General features: G+C 36.9%; 1 protein-coding gene across 6 annotated transcripts in view; it reads left to right on the top strand.

Moving 5' to 3' along the window:
* Positions 1-17,664, top strand: part of CPEB2 (cytoplasmic polyadenylation element binding protein 2) — a 72,601-nt gene that overhangs the window by 2,901 nt on the left and 52,036 nt on the right. For 3 of the 6 annotated variants that reach the window (XM_070458108.1, XM_070458107.1, XM_070458111.1), the window contains exons 2-4: positions 1,922-2,203; positions 2,986-3,075; positions 11,542-11,632. In XM_070458108.1, coding sequence (XP_070314209.1) covers positions 1,922-2,203; positions 2,986-3,075; positions 11,542-11,632 — 463 coding nt within the window. Of the gene's footprint in view, positions 1-186; positions 577-1,921; positions 2,204-2,985; positions 3,076-11,541; positions 11,633-17,664 lie in introns of those variants that run through there. The other 3 variants (XM_070458110.1, XM_070458109.1, XM_020891233.2) reach the window with 2 other exon arrangements.

The following is a 17,664-nucleotide window of genomic DNA, read 5'->3' as shown; positions in this document are numbered from 1 at the left end:
AGTAGTGTAACTATGAAATCACAACGCGCAGGTTATTCATCCGGGTCCTTTCTGAAATTCAAGGTCTGTGTTGTTATCCTGTCAGGACAACGTCTCAGGAGAGACCGCTGGGTTGGTTAGTTGACATTGAAAGAGTATTTTGTTGTTCTTTTTTTTTTTTTAATTTAGTCAGCATTTATTAAAGTGCTTATTCTGTCTAAGGCCACTTCAGTGATTAAAGATTGAGAAGCAAAATTGGACCTTAACCTTAAGTATTAACTTAACTGATGTAACTTTTTCCATTGATCAGTTAGTTTTTAAGGATTAACCTTTTCAAGAGGTGACTACTATCTAAATTAGCCCGAGTAACAGTTAACAGTTTATTTAAATTAACCAAAATAACAGTTAATAGCTTTTGTTGAATCACTCCACTGGTTTCTCCCTGAGAAAAGAGAATGTGGCCTGTAAGAGTTGAAATTAGGTAATCTTGAAATAGTATGCCACTTTTCCATGATTTACCTGATCTTGAAGAACTATCTTTTGGATGTCAGTGTCTTTCTTTTTTAACTAGAAACTTGTCCCGGCTATTATCAATAGGTAAGTTTGTGTTCTTGAGGCCATGGACTATTATTAGAAGACTGTATACAGAGATCCATATTTAACTGTAATCTGCTTTTTGTCAAAAAGAAGGGTCTCACAATGGAGTGTAAAAGGTCACCCAGCTATTAAATGGAATTTTAGATCACTGCAAGAGAAGTTTGAGCACTGTGTCCATGAGGAAAGTAAGGCCCTCAAGAATGAGGGATTTGTCCATGGACCCTTAGCTATGCTTTTGAAGTATGTAGAGGGGGGAAAGGGTAGTATATATTTATGGTTATATTAGCATTAAAAATTTTTTTTAAAACAGGTACTATAGACCAGGTTTACCAAAAAATAGATTTAAGAGTGCTTGACTTAACAGTAACTTATTAACTTATATAGTAACTCCATGACCCATACTCCCTTTGGCTTAATGTTAGCACAAAATTATTATAAGCTTATTGACAATATAATTGCTAGCAATTAATACTCTTCAAAATCTACAGTTATAGCCTCTTGGAGAATTTTTCATTCTTTGATGACTTAACTTGTCTTGCCATTGGTTCTGTTTTGGAATAGAATTTATTTTTGAAAATGGATGACATTAATGGAGACTTGTATTATTAAGATCTCTACTAGAACGATCAAAGTATATAGTTATCTTAGTGTATCTGCCTATGGATAATAGCAGATAATAGTTTCTTGGATAGTTAAGTGAAATAACAACTACAGAAATTTCAAAGAAAGTACTTTAAAACTGGAATAAAATTTTTTAAAAGTTGAATAAACAGTGCAAAAAAAAGAGAGAGACATTTCTTGTATTTTCTCTATCCCCCAAAGGCATTTTTATTCCATGCAATAGAATAAAGCCAAATGTTATTAACCACTTTTACAGTGATACAACTTGTTCAGAAACCTAAAGTCTAAATATTTCACTCATATGATTGGTGTATTTTAATTAATAAAACCCTATTTCTAGTGGTATGCTTAGCAGAATATGATTGCGTAAAGATCATAGTGTAAGTTATATCTTTAAGGATCTTCAAAGTTAATTTCAATTTTTATCTTTAGCTTTTTCTTCATATCTGTCATGTATATGGCTCTCTCTGAAGGGGAGAAAAAGTAATTGCATGGTTCTATTTTAGTAATCGTCGTGAAATATCTACTTGATTCATTATATTTATGTAGACGGGAGCGCGAAAAGTCACCCAGCATTAAGTGAATATGTTTTCATAGACAAGAGCTCGTCTATTAAATGCTTATTTTTTAAAAGATTATATAAATTCTTAACTCGGGCCTAAGTTTGGATTTCAATTCTAAACTCTTTAAATGCCTGTAATTTAAATAGATTTATTTTCCCCAGCCTCTTCTGAAACAATCTCCTTGGAGCAACCATCAAAGCAGTGGCTGGGGCACTGGAAGTATGTCCTGGGGAGCGATGCATGGCAGAGATCATCGTAGAACTGGAAACATGGGAATTCCAGGAACTATGAATCAGATATCTCCATTGAAGAAACCGTTTTCTGGTAATGTCATAGCACCACCGAAATTCACTCGCTCTACTCCATCACTGACTCCAAAATCTTGGATTGAAGATAATGTGTTCAGAACTGACAACAATAGTAATACACTCTTACCCTTACAGGTAAGAATGGTGTGTAAATGGCCTTGTTTCTAATGTTAATCTTTCAATATAGGAAATTGGGTGGTGGTAGTAGTCAAAGTATGATAAAGTTCATGGATTAAAATGAGAAAGCTCTAATGTTTAAGTGTCTGATTTAACTATCACAGGATGAAATACCTATACAGAGAAAATGAGACTTAAAAAAAAAATTCTCTAAACACATAATAGAAAATAAGCTTCATAAAGTGTAGAAAAACCCAGCTATATTTCTTAAATTCACATTGAAGCTTTTTAATTGGCAGCTCCTTGAGAATGCCTTAATTTATTAATCTTTAATAGGCCACCAAAATGAGTTTCTCCTCCAATATAGCTGAACTAAAATATTTAGTAATTGTTCACGAATTTGACTATGATCAGCTGTATGTATATTTAAATATAGTTAGTGCAGCTCTGATCGAGGCAAAATAATATTAGGGTGTTTTACATTGAATTCAAATTTGTTCACTGACAGTGACTTTTTCTAAATGTGGCCTAATATTTATGATGATTAGACATGTTTTCAGACCTTTAATATTTTGTTGATATTTTAAGTTAATGAAGTCCCCTTATATTATCTAAAATGAGAATATCTTTCCTTTAACACTGTTAGAGGATGGAACAAAGATACAAGATAGAACCTTTGATTGTTTTTTTTTTTCTTTTCATTCTTTGTTCCTTTTCTTTTTCTTTTTTTTTTTTTTTTTGTGGGTGGGTATGGGGAAGAGAACTGCTTGTTTCTGATGAAAACTTCTATGCTATTGAAGGTGAGATCTAGTTTGCAGTTGCCAGCTTGGGGCTCAGATTCACTCCAAGATAGTTGGTGCACTGCAGCCGGAACATCCAGAATAGACCAGGTAGGCTGCACAGTGTGTACGTACCAGGATTTTGGCTAGGGGTTTAGTATTTGTATTGTGAGTAGGATTTAGTATGTACTTTTCAATTATACTTGTTTAAGCATATGTCAGAAAGCATGAAAGCAATGTATTTTTAAAGGATTCACTTAAATTATTTAAAGTGTTTCATTTTTAAATTTGAAAGTAACTCATAATCTTTTTACATTTCCTGAACGTAATTGATTTGTTTTTGGAAAAAGGAATCATATACCCAAGTGCACCTGACTTTAAACATCAGTCAAACTGAACACCTTTTATTTCTTTTCAGAATCATTTAAACTGAACATATTTTATGTTTTCTCAGAATCATTTGCAGTTAGGTATAAAATCATATGATTGTTTAACATCTAATCGTACATTTCATAAATGTTTTATAGAATTTTTTGGCACACTGTTTCATGAAACATGCTGTATTTGTCTTGATATATGCTTCTAAGAAAACCCTTAGTTTTTCACCTTTATAAAAAAAGTTTATGGTATTTCTCTAAATTTTGTTAGTGCTATGAAATACACTTATCTTTTCCCAAATAATCAGTTCCTTATAGAAAAGAAACTGAGTCAAACATCTGAGAGTCAAGTCTTGATCGAATTGCCTTCAAGTCCTTTATGGTTACAGAATGCTATCTCTCTTCCTGCAGATGAAATTTGAATGCGAACTGGGTACAGGTGATGAGAATTGTTTGCAGGACAAGTAGGACACTCAGTCCTCACAAAAGAGGATTCTTTATTACAGAGCCCAAGTGTGAATGACCATAGACTTGACTCTGGGGGGGTCCAGTGAATGGAGCTCTGTTATCCGTAGTTACTTTATCAACATGAAATGATTTTACAAGTAAGGACTCTATAAACAGATTAATATTACATTTGAAAATACCTTTCTAACCTGTAGGGTTGGCAGTAACTTCAGTAATCAGCCATTAGCACTTGTTTTAAATAAGTCCTCCTATTTACCAAGGTAGTCCTGCCAGGATCTCCAGTTAGAAATAAGTACATATCTCATGTAATTTGTAATTTATTATCTTGTTAATGTTGCAGTGTAATCCATCTATTTCTACTCTCCTCTCTTCTCTGGCACAGTTAAGCTATATTAGTGACATTTTCAAGTAATGGTGTTCACATTAAATACCTAAATGCCTATGAGATGGTGTGCTAGAAGAGAAAAACTGGTAATTATTTTGAAGGTGTCAACTGACATGTTTTTAGACAAGAAAGGACATAATTATGTGAAGAGGTTGTACCAGGAGGAAGCAAGAGGATATGTGAGCGAGATGTGTATCTGTGGAGGAAAAAGAAGACAAAGATGTCAGTGAGGATCCATGGGGCTTTGGGGGGCAGATGTCGAGAGATTAGGTTATTAAGATGGCTTCAGTGGGTAGAAAAATGCTGCGGTAGATAGAGGTTATAATGAAAGGGAAATTTTCAAACTGGGCTCTGCAGAGGTGCCCATGAGACTCCCACATGATGAGAGTCTATGTCAGCCCTCCCATTCAGCTTCTCTGCTCCTATCTATGCCCTTAGGATTCAAGGTAAATTCACTTTAAGAAAAAGGATGTTGATGCGTAAGGATAATTTTTTTTAATTTTTATTTTTTGGTAAATTGTTGAGATATTGGCAATTCCTATGGTTCCTGCGCCCGAGATATGAGGATGAAGTTGAAGAGAATGGTGAAGAAAAAGATAGTGGAAAGTGAACTGACCTAGAAGAAAAGGAGATCTGAAACCTGAATCATCTTCCTCTCATGAGTTTTTTGACATTGGATGACACAGTTTATGGGCTTTCATCTCTTTGGGTCATAGTCTCCCTATCTGTAAGAGGAATGTCTAGAACTAGATCCTGTAAGGCCTTTGTAGCCAGCTCTTGTGCTTTCTTTCATCTACTGTGGCCATGTCTTTTGCTCCCTGCTTCCTAATCCCCCCTCCTTTATTTTTAGAATACAAGGGTCTTGCTTTATTTGGGGGGCAGGGGTAGCAATGGGCATTGGTCCCAGGCAGTGGTGGTACCCTATGACGTCCCACCTGGCCTTAAAAGCAGTGTTGTTTTTCTTTGAGTACCCTAAGGGTACTTATTATACAAAATTTGTTCAGGGTTTCTGTCTTTCCATAAAAGGTTGAGGTATTTGAAGTTGAGGTTCTTAGAAATACAGCAGCAGCTACAAACTGCAGTTGGTATCTTAAACGGTTGGGTAGTTCCTCACTATTTTGCAAAGTTAAAATTATAGAAAATACTTAGACACTTAAATACCTGGGGAGATTATTTTCATTGCTAATCTTTTTTCATCATATACAATATTTTTATACTAATGCATTTTAGTTAACAAATACATTATTTAAAAACATTAACTTTAACTTTTAAAATTTCCTTAAGTCTCAAATTGATTTAAGTCTAAAATGTAGTAAACTGTAGAACTGAAGTCTTAATTCTTGTACCTGGCCTAACCTATACCAACAATGGAACGTGTAATTGAATTTAGTAAATGGAAAAGAAATAGTTTTGTACGTTGGTTTTATTTCAGTTGTATGTAAAATTTTCACATTGGCATTTCCTTATTTAAAATACCCCCTTTAAGTTTTTTTAATCAAAAAACTTCAGATTAAAAACTTTTTAAAAACAAATATAAATTGTTATGTTCATTTCTGAGTTTAAAATGAATGTACTTTTATTAGTTTCTTTAAGGCTAAATATAATACTACTTTTGTTTAAAATGCTATTTGCTACTCTTGCTAATATGCTAAGTCATACTCAAAAGTATAAATTCTAAGTTACCTTCAACTTGAATTTTCAGGCAGATAAACAGGCTACAGTATATTTATTCATTAATACTGGAATATTTTCAATGGAGAGTAAATATACTAGGAGCTGTTATTACTTAGTTTATATATGGTATATCAGTTTTCTGTAAACAAACCAACACCATGCCTTTAAAACTGTATTATAGCCTGTAAAGTCTGTGAGAGTTGGCCTGCTCTTTAGCTGAGTGTGTGTGTGTGTGTGTGTGTGTGTGTGTTTTTTTTTTCCAGCTCTAGACTTGGGGTCTTATAGATGTTCTCCCTGCAATTCCTGGGAATGTACATAAACTACCTTGACTTAACTGAAGATATTTTTTGCTGATCTTTAATATCCAGGCTATTATGATAAATGTGATAATCTGGGGACCTCTGAGAAAAATACATTCTTTGGAGACTTTATTCACATTATACAAGAAACAAGGCCAAGTCCAAGTTTTCATTTAGTGAAACTTTCCTTAAATTGTGATTCTTAAACTAGATGAGTTATAGGGACATTGGTAGTTGTGAAACTACCTACTGAAAATAAGGTAGGATGGGATCTCTTATTATCTGTGCTTATATAATGAATCCTTTGTATGTTTCCTATCTGTGTTCAGTTCTTTACTTGTACTTGATACATTCTTACACCAGGTATTTTTTTACTTACCTTTCCATTTTATTTAACCATTGTGGATACTAAATTAGCTTTGGCTATTTGAGGCTTGATTCCACCCCCACCCCCCACCCCCCACCAAATCACTGTTACAGCTCTTTGTTGAGGATTAGAATAATAAAGGAAGGTCAAGAAATGTATATTCATTGTATGTGCAGTAGTACTTTACCCTGGAGATATGTCCGGGGAGATACTGTTCTTTGCTTTTGAGAAGATGAAAGTCCAGTAGGATGAATAAGGGATATCTCTGTGGGGAGCAACCAGAGACTTGGGTGGGAGCATATGAGGTGGAGAGCTGCATTGCGTACTGAGGCAGAGCAGCACAGTACCTGCTGCTCGGCCAGTAAAGTGCAGTAGCAGAGTGTAATCAGGAGAACTAAGCACAGAAATACAACAAAAGCTGATCTTTCTACTTAGGCAGAAGAATATATGCCCAAGCCATCTGATATAACTTTAAATATGATGTTACAGAGTTTTCTATGGGCTTCTCTGGTGGCTCAGAAGGTAAAGAGCCTGTCTGCAATGCTGGAGACCCAGGTTCAACCCCTGGATTGGAAAGATCCCCGCAAGAGGGCATGGCAACCCACTCCAGGATTCTTGCCTGGAGAAGCCCATGGACAGAGGAGCCTGGTGGACTTTCTGTAATCTGCCTCTTTTTTCATGGGGAGAATACATCATTGTCAAAAGGAAAAGCTTCTACTTACCCACTTCTTTTGAAATAAATAGGGTTTTGATTATGTCAAAGCAAAAATACAACATCCCATAAAAAAGTTCCCATTTAACCAAGTTCTAGTTCCTTTTGTTGTATTTTAATATCACTGTTGACCTCATTAGTTACCTTTCAGTGTTTATAATCTTTCCCAGGTCATCCTTTTTAAAATTAGAATGCCTTTGTTCTTTCTGTGTTTTTCAGTCTTTCTAGGAGTTCGTTGTTGCTTCCATAAGACTTTGTGGCAAATGTCTGTATTTAAAGACTAGCAAACTATTAGAATATAAGAGATAGTAGTTTTTTTTTTTACCATTGTGTTCTAATTTTTGCCTGTTCATTGTTGTAGGATACTGTAATCTCAGTTTCTGAAAGCCCATTTAGTTGGTTCTTTGCCACATAGCTTTCATATTTCTGCAGTATATTTGGATAAACTTTTTCTGGTAGATTCTTACTTTTGTGAAATGTATTGGCTGTTTTTAAATAACCATGTAGTAATAAATATAGATTACATTGCTGTGATTCCCCATCTTTTTATGATAATCAGTATTCCTGTGTTCATGGTAACTTTAAAATGGGTTCAGGATTTCCATTTAGCTTTTGAACCAATGGGAGTTTACATGAACACAATTTGTTCTAATGTCCCTATTCCTGAAGAATGCATGAGTATTTGACTTGTAATCAGATATGTTTCTGGTTTTTTTTTTTCCCAGAAGTTATATTTTAATCCCCACACTTTACTTAATGGAATTATCTGTATTTTTTTTTTTTAATGTGAATAACCTCCAGGTTCCATTACCCAGAAAGTAACTTTTGCGAGGTCATGAGCTCTTTGCCTGCTCAAGGCTATTTTGTATTTGGTGATTTAAAAATCATGTGGGCTGCAGCTGATGCTTAATAAAGTATAACTAAGTTAATAGTTTTAAAATAGCTTGCTGTTTTCTTTGCTGAAATAGGAGTTTGTTTCATGATGAAAGACTTGATATGCAAAGGAAAATAAGGGACTTTATAAGTGGGCATCTCACTGTTTCAGTTGGATATAGGCATTAAAGCTAAAGCTGCTAATCCATGTGGCTTTTTTTTATTTTAAAAATAAAAGAGTTGCCAGAGTTGATACATTTATTGAATAACTTGCTTATATATTTTCTCTTCATACCTTAAATATTATCCATGGCCCGTTGACGGTATGTATAGGATTCTGCATTAATTCTGTTGTGCTGTAAAGCAAGTTCATACTCCTTGGAATGGAAGTAGAGGCTGGCCAAATAAATACATAAACAAAAGTTGTATGGGAAATTCAAATTTGGGTGGTGTTAGTCACCATTACGGAGAAGGCAATGGCACCCCACTCCAGTACTCTTGCCTGGAAAATTCAGAGGAGCCTGGTGGGCTGTGGTCCATGGGGTCGCGAAGAGTTGGACACGACTGAGTGACTTCACTTTCACTTTTCACTTTCCTGCATTGGAGAAGGAAATGGCAACCCACTCCAATGTTCTTGCCTGGAGAATCCCAGGGATGGGGGAGCCTGATGGGTTGACATCTGTGGGGTCGCACAGAGTTGGTCACGACTGAAGTGACTTAGCAGCAGCAGTCACCATTAATTAAGTTCATAGGTTGGCTAAAGACAGGGCATGGTCTAATTCTGTTCAGAAAACATAAGCCTGAGAAAATTAGCCCTGAACCATAATACATTTCTTTGTAAGAATTTAAGATCAGTAGACTATAAAGTATCTATGTTGTATTCCATCTTAGAACCCTTTGATACAGCATACTTTTTAAAAGATTTGTTTGTGTGTTTAATTACATGAACAATTTTTGTCATGACAGTTTACTTTTTAAATTCTATATTTTAAATACATTTTGGAACTTTGAATATAATATTTAATCTTTCATTGTGTAGTTGGAAATTCTCAAGTCGACAGCAAGGTCACATTATTACCTGATACATGTCTCAGTTTAGTTACTTAACGTTTTGAGTACCTAGTCCATGGAGGATTCTCAGAAGATTTGCAGTCCTTTGTAATTATTACCTAAAAGTGCAGTCTTTGCCCTCACTGAGCTCAACTTAAACTTTTGCAAAGTTTTTATGGGAAAAATAAAGTACTGTTCATTCAACAAACATTTGAGAGATAGCTATATTCCATAATTAGCAGTTCCCTACCCCTGATTAACTTAGAAATTCATTGACAGAGGCAGGAAAGCCAACAAATTAGTTATGAACTCATACAGTAGAAGCACAAAAGATGGACTTATTTGAATAGATTACAAAAATTGCATGTCATTTCTGCCTGAGTTTTTCTGTATTCCAGTTTTATTTATTACATACTACTGTGAGTCTTTTGCTTTTCCATTATTTCTATTATTTTTAAAGTGGACTTTAGAGATCATCTAGTTTGATGCGATTATTTTATTTTCTCAAAGATGGAACAAAGCCTGAAAAGGTTAAGTAGCTTCAGGTTAAGAAGCGCAATGCTTCTAAAAGTGTGGTCTTTGGACCAGCAGTCTCGGGATCAGCTGGGTACTTAACTGGAAATAAAATTCTCAGAGGCCACTCCAGACCTATTGAATCAGTTGATGAGTCCCACCAACTTGTTTGTCTGACAGGCCTTCCACATGTTTCTGAAGCATGCTTAGTGTGAGAGTGGCTGTTAAAGCGACTGTGCCTCCATCCCCAGTCAAGGCCACTGTTCTAGGGAACACCTATTACTGGTGAGTGTGTTACATCTCAGGAGTCTAAGTAAAGCTAAGTGAGGGGCGCTAACGCAGGTAGTGATGGAGCTCCAGCAGGATCCTCCAGGTCTAGTATTCTTTCCATCATTCACTGCTGCTTTGCGCAGTTTCAAATTCTCTGACAGTGACTTGTTTAGTCTGCAGTGGTGATCTGCCCGCCCCCTCCTTCCCCGTCTCTGCAAAAAAAAAAAAAAAAAAAAAAGCCTGCAACCCTCATTGAAACACCAGAGGAGAATTTAAAAAGTCTACATACTCTCAGAAAAGCTTCTTATGTATTTCCTCGGCTTTCTAAAAGAGTGGTTCTGGATCTTCTCTGGATTGTGGACTCCTTTGGAAAACTAAGGAAAGCCATAAACCTTTTCAGGAAACAATCACATATACATGTCCATACAGAGCATTACATCATCTCACAGATGGCATGGTCCTTGAAGCTCAGGGACCTTGGTTAAGCCTCATTCTGATTTCTGTGGAGACTTGTTTCCCCCAACTTTTCTGGTTCTTCCTTTTTCTGTGTTCATCATTCTTTGAAAGTTTGGAAGTGACCTGCCTGCTCAACCTTCCCCTCATCTACATACAATGCATAAGCACCAGCTAGGGTACACACTTAAACCTGAATGAGTGGGATTAACATGGACATAATTTGGGAACAGACTGCTTGGCAATTCGGGGGCACAGGCCAGGGCTTGCTGTAGTGGCTCCCTGTGTATGTTTGTTCAAGTTTATTGAATGTATTTTGAACAGAATACAATATAAATTCATGAGCATTACAGAATCAGATTCCTTCTAGTAAGCAAGTTGAGGGGTTTGACATTCAGCAAACAAAATTTCCAACTACACAGAAGACTTTGTTCTAAGACTTGATGATATAGGAAATTTGCTGCGGTGAAAATCCTTTCACCTTTTTCTCCCCTGTTTCATTTGTTGCAACAGTGGGTAGAGGGGAGATGAGATTTGGAAGTGCAGAGATCAATATGTTATGATTATTCTTGATGTTTGTCTTTGTTCTGAAATTGGTATTTCATGCTTTTAATTTTTACTGTTAAAGATGCTTATGCATTCTTTATTATGAAATTCTGACTATTAGATAGCATACAATGTTTGATGTTTAAAGTATGGTGCATTATGGAGCCTTTTCACCCCAAATATTTATTTTTCAAGGGCCAGTGTCCAAATTCCTATATATATGTGAAAAGTTTAAAAGCTAAATAACAACTAAAAATGCTTTCTGTGTGTATAAGATTTCAGAAATATTTATAAGTTGAGACTGATAACAACAGAAATTGTTTTTATTGTATTGCATTAATACTGCTGATTAAATAAGATACTTTTGATATGTGATTTTGGAGATAAATGTATGAAATCTGTTGTTCTCCAGTACAAGAAATATTAAGCTCAAGAGATCCTTAGCTATTGATATTGTCTTGGGTTGCAAACTGACTAGTAATATTATATTAGTCAAATGTCCTAATTTATGTAAGAGATAGTACATTAATCATCACTTTTTGAAACAATTGTGTAGACTATATTCTTTTTTTTTCCTTCTTCTCTTCCAGGATCGAAGTAGAATGTATGACAGTTTGAATATGCACTCTCTGGAAAATTCCCTCATTGATATTATGAGAGCAGAGCATGATCCTCTTAAGGGTAGGTGACTTTTTTATTTTCTTATGTCGTCCAGCATTTTGTCTGCTTACCTTACCATTTCTCATATGAAAATGAGCACTAAGTAACACCTGTCTCATCTATAAAATTCTAAATTTGTTAACAAGAATCTTTATTTTTATGAAAGATCATATTTTTACCTTGGTAGCTGCTTTAACTTTATGCTGATTTATAGACAAAGATGGAAAAACCTAAATCTCTTGACTTGTTATTTAAGAAAAAGCCACTTTTTAGAGATAACTCAGTTCACCCAAGGATGAAGAATGGCTCTGAAGGCATTATAGTCACTATTCAAGAATTCTTTCAAATACAGAAATATTAAAAAAGAAAAAAAACTTTTTTGGAATACTTGCATTTGCAGTTTGCAGTAATTCCAGCCTAAAATTGTCATAAGTTAACTTCCTTTCTCATTTTCCTTCCTGCTGTCATGTTGTAGGAATTTGAAAGGGTTTTGAGGTAGAGAAGCTATTCATAAAAGTTAGGGCAAATTAGGTAAAAGAATCAGCGCACGTAAGGTTATACTGTCAGCCTTATCACAGTTACAGTTAATTGTAACTGAAGAAATTGTGTTAACAAACTTGTTTTCATTTGTCTGCATGTTACATGTTAATGATTATATTTATTCCTACAAAATATATTCTTACCTTTTATATTAATGATGAGAATCTAGCAAACTGTGGTGAACTTGAGTCATGAGAAGTACTAGTGTCTGTTGCTGCATAATGAATAGTCCCCAAACTTAGCAGCTTCAGACAACAATAAACATTTATTACCTTACACAGTTTCTGTGGGCCAGGCAGGAATCAGGGACACTTTAACTGGTTGGTTCTGGCTCAGGGTCTTTCAAACCGTTCTCTTTTTAATTCTGTAAAGCCGAGGATTCCCTTGTAAGAGTCAGCCTAAAAACTCTGGAACTCAAGAGTTGGCAGCAAGGCGATGGCTCTGGCTGAGCTGGCAGTACTGACCAGCTATCTCAACACTTTTTGTTCTGCCTCTGGGTTTTGCTTGTAAAGTAGTTTCTTATCTTTCTGTTTCCTTTGTTGGTGAGGACTTTGAGAAGCTCAGGGGATTTTGGTAATTGTCGATGATGTGTAACGATGCTAATTCTCCTCAAACTAATTAAGATAGTTTTACTTTGATTATTATTTTTTTTTTTTTTGAGGGAAATTGCCTCTAACCAAATTCAGCCTATTTTTTTGAGTATTTGAGGTCTTGTTTTGTTTTTTTTTCTTTTTAGCCCAGTTACTCCAACAGTTCCAGGGACATTTTCCCTGGATCCACTGTTCAAGAATAGAACCTGGCAAGCAGCTTATGATTATGAAGACCTTCCCTCTGTTGATTTCCTTGCCTTCTATAGAAAGAAAATGCTTAGAAATTCTAATACTGATAAAGTCAATATTAACTGTAACCAGTGGATAATTAAAACTTTTTTTCATCATTGTTTCTCCCAGTCTTCCTTAAAGAAGCCCTTTGACTATGTTAAGAGAAAACATTGATTATATATTCACTATTAATTATCCCAGTTTTTCTGTTTTTCTAGCCTATTTTATAATAAAAGTGGAAGGGAAAAGACTTTGAAAGACTAGAAAGAAGACTTTGAAAAAGAAAACAAGCAGTATGAGGCTAAAAGGAATTTAATATCAATAATTGAAATACTCAAATGAATTCAGAATTCTTCTGTTAGGGGAAAAAAAAGGCTCATTAACCACCTTTAGGAATCATGGTAACACATCTCTGTTTCTAATTGGAACATTTTATGTTCCACATTTTTTATGACAGGGAATAGAGAAGAAAACAAAAGAAAGCATTTGAGAATGCTTCTCCATAGAACTGAGAAATAAGACTGGTACTTTTGCCAAATTGCTGTCATATGCCTTTCTAAAATTGGAGCTTCCCAGATGGCCCTAGTGGTAAAGAACTCACCTGCCAATGCAGGAGATGGAAGAGACGCAGGTTCTATCCTGGGTCAGGAAGAGCCCTTGGAGGAGGGAATGGCCACCCACTCCAGCATTCTTGCCTGGAGAATCGCATGGACAGAGGAGCCTGGTGGGCTGCTGTCCATGAAATTGCGGAGTTGAGTGCAACTGAAGCGACTTAGCACACCCACACACATGCATCTTTCTAAGATTATCTTGATATCCAAGTGCTGTCACCTAGTTTTTTCTTTTATTACTAGTACAAATTTTCTCACCTCCTGGAATTTGTCATCCTGGGTATCTTACCCCCACACACTGATCATTACACATTTTCTTGGGGCTGGGCCTCAGTAAAAATGTAGGAAAGCAAGGTTGTGACATACAGAAGAAACCAATCCCTGAATTTATTTCACCTCCTTTCCGTTCCTGATCTTTAGGGCATCATTTCAACCTCTGTCCCATCGCTCGTATCTCATCTTTTCATCACCTTCAGAAAGTTCTGTTCTCTACTTAGCATATGAAAATTCTTTTCTCTAAAAAAGCAGAATGAATCTTATTTTATCCTTCTAAAATATTTTTCAATAACCCAACCAGTTGCTATGTCTTCCTTATGGAATCTAATGAACAGAGAGGTGAGACTTGTGGGGTAAATGAAAAACTGAAAATAAAAATGAATTTCTTATTTCCCTTTGTGTAAGTGGTGACAGTTTCTTGAAAATTTTCTATGCAAACTTGAGTGGCAGAAGATTGTATTAGTTATACACTGTTGCATAAAAAATTACTCCCAAATTTAGTAGCCTGAAGCTGAATGAACCTTTATTATCACCTGCAGTTTCTGTGGTTTAGAACTCGGAAGCTCTTTAGTAGGTTAGTTCTGGCGAGGATCTTAGGAGGTAGCAGTCAGGAGAGCCATGAGGCGGCAGTCATCTGAAGGTCTGATTAAGGCAGGGGGATCCTTTTCCAAGATGACTTACTTATGTGGCTGGCAAGTTCGCACAGGCTGTTGGCAGGAGAACACAGTTCATCACAGACCTCTGCTCAGGACTGCCGAAGTGTCCTCCAAGTGTGCCCCCCCCCGCCCCCACCCCCACCCCCAGAGCAAATGATAAAGCTCGAAGCAGGTGCCCCAGTGTTTTCTAGGGTTTAACTTCAGTAGTCTCATGCCATCATTTCCATGACAGCATACTAGCCATGTAGATCACCCTGCTCAGCTCGGCAGAGTCTGTTGCCCAAGAGCTGTGAGTCCTGGGAGGCAAAGAGCAGCAGAGGCAGTCATGGAGGCTGCCTTCCACAGAGATGAAAGGCAGAAACAAAATTTGCATTGGGTTCTGCTGTTATAAAGGAAAAGAAAAACTGCTTCAGGCAAGAGTTTTATGTTGGTAGACAGAAAAGCAATCTGGCAGCCCTCTGGAATCCAAAAAAGTCCATGGCCAGTTACTGGCATGACTGTTGACTGATTAGACTGACGGAAGGACCCTCCTGCCCCCACTTTAGCCCAGAATGCAAGCCTGGTAGTTTTTACAGGTCAGTAGAGAACCTCCATTGTTTACTATTAAGGTCTTTCTAGTCTAGCATGGCAGGGGGAATGGTCTTGTCATGGTTCTGAGGATGTGAAGTGATGACAGCCATAGGTGAAACCCTGGATGCATTCTATTCCAGAAAGTGCTTACTTCTGTACTACGCAGTATCCAAGAGCCCACTATGTGTTATATGAAACAGACATGGTCTCTGTTCTTGTGGAATGTACAGCCGAAGAGGAAGAGAGACCTTCTAGTTACATGTGTGATATGCATAGATACATATAACACATTAATATAACATAATATAAACATACAGTAGGGTTTCCCAGGTGGCACAGTGGTGAAGAACAATCCGCCTGCCAATGCAGGAGACATTGGAAACTCGGATTTGATCCCTGGATAGGGAAGATCCCTTGGAGGAGGAAATGGCAACCCACTCCAGTATTCTTGCCTGGGAAATCCCATGGACAGAGGAACCTGGTGGGCTCGATTATGTACACATATAACAGTAAGGATTAGAATACTATAGAGGGGAGGCTATGAAGTGTTTGGAGGTAATAAGTGGAGGTACCTAAGGTAGATGTGGAGCAGGTTGTGTTCAAGAGCTTGTCATAACTGAGGAACTGACAGCAGACTTGTCCTGGCAAAGCGTTTTCGGGCTGCCTGACGGTGACTGGGTGTGACGCTGCTCAGCCAGCCCTCTGAGGGTGGGGGGAGGCTTTTGCTCTGGACTGTGAACACTAACACACTGTTTATGCTTTCTGTAGTACGAATGGCACTGGCGGGTCTGTCTTATTGATTCTGCAGTGACTTCTCACCATGAACATCCATTTTCTGGTGACTGTCTTGATTTGTGACAAATACTTTCCTTTTCATAGGAAGGACAATTATGAATTCTTTTAATGGTTAAAGTAAATCATGCTTTGCCAAGTAAAGTTTTGTGATTTTGCAATTTTGTGTTTGCATACCTATGTTAAATAATCTGTGATCTTTTTTCTGTATGTGTGGGTCAATTCATTCCCCTTTAAACAAAAGAACAAGTCAGTGATTATTGTTAATCTCTCTCCCCTCTCTGCCCTCAGCAGTTTACAAAAAAGGTCTTACTGTGTAAGCATTTTTACCCCAAATTGCCTACCCCTCCTCCAAATCATAAGGGCAAACAAAAAATTTACGCACATAAAAGATTATTTGAGAACAGCAGGAAGAAATGTAGTTTATTTAGCAGTCTTAGGAGGTTCTGTGTCAGCAAGTCACAATGCCTTTGCTAATGTTCTCTGAACTATTGGAATTCAAGAAAAAGGATTTAGAGCATGATTTTTCAATATTGACATATTTTTAGAAGTGGATGCCTTTAAAATGTTTTTATTTACTGTGCTTTTGTATATCGTAGCATCATTTTTATCACTTGATTGCTAAAGTCCTGAAGAAAAAAAATCTCTGCTTATTTTAAGGAAAATAATCCTTGAGGAAATAAGGCATGACTTCTATAAATGCCAAGTGGTCCTGGTGGTATCAACTAAATTCTTGCCTCTTTTCAAGACATTTCTTTTCCCTCTGATATTCTCCTCACTTGCCTTAGTATACAGTGGAAGTTGTTGCTTAGTTACTAAGGCCTACCCCACTCTGCAGTCCCATGGACTGCAGCACACCAGGCTTCCCTGTCCACTATCTCCCAGAGTTTGCTCAAACTCACGTCCATTGAGTCAGTGATGCCATCCAGCATCTCATTCTCTGTTGCCCTCTTCTCCTGCCCTCAATCTTTTCCAGCAGCAGGGTCTTTTCCTGTGAGTCTGCTCTTATCAGGTAGCCAAAGTTTTGGAGCTTCAGCATCAGTCCTTCCAATGAATTTTCAGGACTGGTTTGCTTTAGGATTGACTGGTTCGATGTCACTGAAGTCCAAGGGACTCTCAAGAGTCTTCTCCAACACCATACCTTAAAAGCACCAATTCTTCAGCTCTCGGCCTTCTTTATGGTCCATCTCTCACCTCCATACATGACTTCTGGAAAAGCCATAGCTTTGACTGTTCAGACCTTTGTCGGCAAAATGATGTCTCTGCTTTTTATTTTTTTATTTTTTCATTTATTTTTATTATTTGGAGGCTAATTACTTTACAGTATTGTAGTGGTTTTTGCCATACATTGACATGAATCAGCCATGGATTTACATGTGTTCCCCTTAATATGCTGTCTAGGTTTGTCATGGCTTTCCTTCCAAGGAGCAAGCATCTTTTAATTTCATGGCTGCAGTCACTATCCTCAGTGATTTTGCAGCCCAGGAAAATAAAATCTGCCACAGTTTCCACTTTGCCCCATCTATTTGCCATGAAGTAACGAGTCTGGATGCCATGGTCTTGGTATTTTGAGTGCTGAGTTTTAAGTCATCTTTTTCACTCTCCTCTTTCATCCTCATCAAGAGGCTCTTTAGTTCCTCTTCACTTTCTGCCATTAGAGGGATATCATCTGCATATCTGAGGTTGTAGATATTTCTCCCTGCAATCTTGATTCCAGCTTGTAATTCATCCCACCTAGCATTCCATGTAATGCACCCTGCATAGAAGTTAAATAAGCAGGTGACAGT

This window comes from Odocoileus virginianus, chromosome 29, assembly GCF_023699985.2.
Source record: "Odocoileus virginianus isolate 20LAN1187 ecotype Illinois chromosome 29, Ovbor_1.2, whole genome shotgun sequence".
In the NCBI taxonomy this organism is placed as follows: domain Eukaryota; kingdom Metazoa; phylum Chordata; class Mammalia; order Artiodactyla; family Cervidae; genus Odocoileus; species Odocoileus virginianus.
The sequence above is the reverse complement of the archived record's forward strand: the minus strand, read 5'-3'. Positions and strand labels throughout refer to the sequence as shown.